This window comes from Halyomorpha halys, unplaced genomic scaffold, assembly GCF_000696795.3.
Source record: "Halyomorpha halys isolate HHAL.00 unplaced genomic scaffold, Hhal_1.1 Scaffold1338.1, whole genome shotgun sequence".
Taxonomy (NCBI): domain Eukaryota; kingdom Metazoa; phylum Arthropoda; class Insecta; order Hemiptera; family Pentatomidae; genus Halyomorpha; species Halyomorpha halys.
Window position 1 is genome coordinate 113,702 of NW_027106577.1, and position 4,320 is coordinate 118,021.

At 34.5% G+C, this 4,320-nt stretch overlaps 1 protein-coding gene across 1 annotated transcript in view; it reads right to left on the bottom strand.

Annotated features, from left to right (window-relative positions):
• Window positions 1-1,297: 1,297 nt before the first annotated feature.
• CNPYb (protein canopy b) overlaps window positions 1,298-4,320 on the bottom strand; it is a 15,608-nt gene continuing 12,585 nt past the window's right edge. The window contains exon 5 of the mRNA XM_014434276.3: window positions 1,298-1,560. Within this exon, the coding sequence (XP_014289762.1) occupies window positions 1,360-1,560 (201 nt within the window). The 3' untranslated portion in view covers window positions 1,298-1,359. The remainder of the gene's footprint in view (window positions 1,561-4,320) is intronic.

The following is a 4,320-nucleotide window of genomic DNA, read 5'->3' on the forward strand; positions in this document are numbered from 1 at the left end:
CGATAATGCCAGCATTAGGTCAGAGATGAAAGCACTGAACCTGGTATGGCACCTCCTCAACCTCCCAAAGAGCAGGGGAGGCATAGAGCGGCTGCATAGCACACTCGGTGATCATCAGAGAGTATATTAGATGGAGAAGGGCTTGGAGCCAGACGTTGTAATGTCTAAAGCAATTGTGGTTTATAATCACTCTATCCACTCATTATTTATTTTTTGGGATTTTCAACATTCGAAATTCAACATTCCGGATATTGACGGGACTACAGAGCCACAAATGTGAAGGAGGAGGATATGATTAATAATGGAATTTGGAGCTGAGGAAATTGTGAGACAAGGTGGCACGGAGGATAAAAACTGAGAAACGCAAAGGAGTGGTTCCTGAAAATTTACACATCTGCGACAGCATGGTAGCAGTAAAAATCGGGACCATAGTATATCCTAAGCTAAGCTCTAATCCCCTTAAGGAGTTACAATGTTATGAGGGGCTCTTTAGGCTAATAGTAATGCAGGAGCACAATGTTGTTACCATTGAAAGTCTCCAGAAGCTTAAGAATCGGAAAACCATTCACATTGAACAATTAAAGCTCCCAGTGCCAGAATTGTAAGCTAGTGTCCTAAGCTCAGCATACAGTGATCTTAGTACACATAATACTGTATTTTTTTTTTTTTATATTCTTAGATTTAAGTTAGTTTTATACCTTTTTTTTTTTTGGTTTCATTTGTGTTCAATGTAAACTGTAGGTGTTTTATTAAATCTTATGTATCTGTAAATACAATTTTTCTGTAATTTATATTATTATTATTATTATGTAATTTTTTTTTTCTGTAAGGTACTTATAGGACCACTTTTTATTTTATATGTGTTCATTGTAAAGTGTTCTTTAGTCTGAATAGGAGGTGTTGTTAAATATTTGATGTTCTTATATTTCTTTTTAGTTTTTGAGGATTATTCATAAACTGGTGGGGGGAAGTTACAGGCTATCAGCTGCGAATGTCAGCTGACTGAGTACCTGATCAGCTGTTCAATGAATATATGTAGGTGGACAGATCCCGTCAATAAAGTTTTGATTTGATGTTCAGAGCGAGTTGTTCTATCTCTCTATTTCCTTTTTTTTTTTTTTTATTTATAAATCTCTTCCTGCAGTCATGTAACTTATGTATGACACATAAAACAACCCAAATATTTGTAGGTCACTTCATTTGTGCTTACTAATTTTATTGCAAGTAAATAATGATACTATGAAATACACTAATTATAGTTGATAATAGAAGAGGGACTACAATAAAGATAAATCTGTTTAAATAAAAAACATTTATTTTGGAAGATATACAAATTTAATAACATTAAATAAATTGTAACTATAGTTCATCTTTGCCAACCTTCTGAAGTATCTCCATTTCACCTTTTTTATTTCCTTGTAGTTCGTCTTTTAAACATTCACTATGGGAATCTTTTAGGAATTTATCTGCACATAAATATTGCTTCAATGAAACTATTCCTTGATGATGAAAATACCAATGCTCAATATCTTCTTCATACTCCTCCAAAACTTTTTCGCACTAGAAATGAACAGAATGAAAGAATACTTTTAGCTTAAATTTTATTAGGATAATGAATGCGTGCCCCTACACTACATCCAGAGTCTAAAAGCGAACTACTTCAATTTAAAATTAGAAAAGTTAGAACCCATAAACTGGAAAACTAAAATATCAAGCATAAAAATATATAAATGTTGAATTATGAACTTAAGTCTAAACTTGTGTATAGCCAACAGGGGAGAGAATGTTTTACTTAGAATAACAATTTACTTTTATATTTTTTAAAAGCCATTTTTTATAATATAACAATGTAAAGTTTCTAATAATAGCACCATTATTCCTACACATTATTTATTTTTTGATAATTTATCTATCAAGATTTATCAAAAATCTACCAACATTCAGATGTTGCCATTAGGAATAAGTGCTATAAATAAAAAATACATCTTACTACAGTTTTTCATATTTTCCAAATTAAACCTCCTCAACTACCTAGGTCATGTTTAAAATTGAAATATGGTATGAGTAATCACCAATAAACAGTGATTTAGATGAAATGTAGTTTAAAACAAAAATCTTCAACTTATAAAAAAAAATAAACAGCAATCAAAGCAAGACAGTCATTAAAATGGGATATTATGTATGGTAAGTTCACAAAGCTTCAAGAATGGTCTCAGAATCAAAAATATACTAAACATTTGTGCAAAGCAAAGTAAAAGTCTTTGTAATACTACCTTTGGGCATCAATACCCGGCTGCAAGTGTTTTTTCAAGGGACATTATGCAAGCTGCCTAACTGCTGGAATCTTGTAGAATCACTTCCCTTTTAGATCATTCTTGATTAGGGGTAATACAAAGAAGTCACCGGGAGCTAGATTGGAGCTGTAGAGTGGCTTGCGGGAGTGTTATAATGTTAAACTTGGTGGGCGAAATGTGTGAGGGTGCTTTGACCTGGCGAAGAACCCAATCGTCTTTGACCTCAGGGCAGATTTAATACTTAAAACAGCAGAGCACCACAATGAAAAACTGACCTGTGGCAGTCTGCCAGAGTTTATAAGTTCACGCACATTCTGCAAAACTTTAGTTCGGATTGTTGAAGACCTCTAGCAGCCATGTTTGAATCATTGCACTTGACTGGGTTCTTTTTTGTATGATTCAGGTCTCGTGAATCATTGCACAGGAGTCTGTAGCGGTTTTGTTCAGTTTCACTGGGAATCCTCGAGAAGTTGGTAAGACTGACATAAGCATGAACGAATCCTATCATATTAAAATCAGAGTCCCCTTTGAAGTCAGAACAGGAAAAAGTGATTAGAACATCACATGAAAAGGTGGAGTGCACGTCAGAATGAAACATAAAGTCCTGGCGTACATGGATGACATTGCAGTGCTCAAAAGTAACCAAGATGACATGGAAAGACTCTATTAAGGGTAGCAGAGGAAATCGGCTTGCAAGTAAAGGAAGATAAAACAAAATATATGATTGTAAGCCGGAAAATCCACCCTAACAACATGATCAATGCATGGAAAATTGTTTCTGTAAGTAGACAGTTTCAAATACCTTGGCTTCATAATAACATCAATAAATGATCAATGGACTGAGATCGACCAGAATATATCAAGCACGAACAGAGCCTTCTTGTCTCTGTCAAGAATATTGAAATCCTGAAAAAATACTAAAAATCTGAAACTAATGGTGTACAATGCCATGATAAAGCCAGCTCTAATATAGGCTGCGAGACCTGGGCTCTACAGGTACCCTAGAAAGCATAATGGAGGGATTAGAACTGTAGGTCCTCAGTATAATTATAGGAGCGATCTGGGATCAGAGCCTAAACACATGGAGGAGAACTAAAGTGGACTGCTAGCAGATTCTAGTCAGGGAGGTTAAGAAGCCGCCTCTACACAACAATGAATGCCAGTATAGTTCGTAAAAGGCCGCGTGGGAGGCTAGATGGATAGACAGAATCAACAAAGATGTGAAAGAGCTACATACAGAAAACTTGAAGGCAGTAGCTCAAGTAAGGTAGGCTGGTTCAAGAGGATCAAAGATCTTGTAGTAAAGTATGTATGTAACTGTTAAGTAAGTCAAGAAGGCTATGGAAATGAATGAGAATGGGGAAATAAAGGACCTGAAAGGGGACAAAAGGGCTTGGTTCAATGACGGAAGAAGATGGAAGGTTTTTAAGACAGTTGCACTTGAGATATATATATACACATATATATTTGTGACAGAAGAAATAGTATTGCTACAAACTAGCATTAGTTTTCATCCTTGATATAAAAGATATTGCGTGCTAAAGGTGATCAATTGTAAAGGTAGCTAAAACAGAGTTTATTTAACTTAGTTTGTATCTGCAGATGAACCAGGGATTGTTTCCCATAATTACTTGTGATAACACCCTCAATACTTATAAAAAAACAGTTTTTTAAACTTGAATTTACATTTAATTTGATATCTTAATTTTCTGTACATAAATGATTGTCTTAAGAACTCCAACTCGAACATTTATTACAATCTACAAGGTCTGTAGAACCAACCGAAAAAAAACCTTTTAAATCTTCGAAAAATTGAAATTAACAGGATATATTGCCGCGTACGGGGCTTCGGGGTTTCTAAGCCCGACTAGGGGTTCCCCGTACAGGTATTATATTGAAATTTATTCATATATTAATGTATTTATATTATTTATTTATATTATGTATTTATATTTATTTGCATTATGTATCTCTATCGGTTCCTGATGGGAACTGACTGAAAAGGGATGCGCTATATTTAATTCAA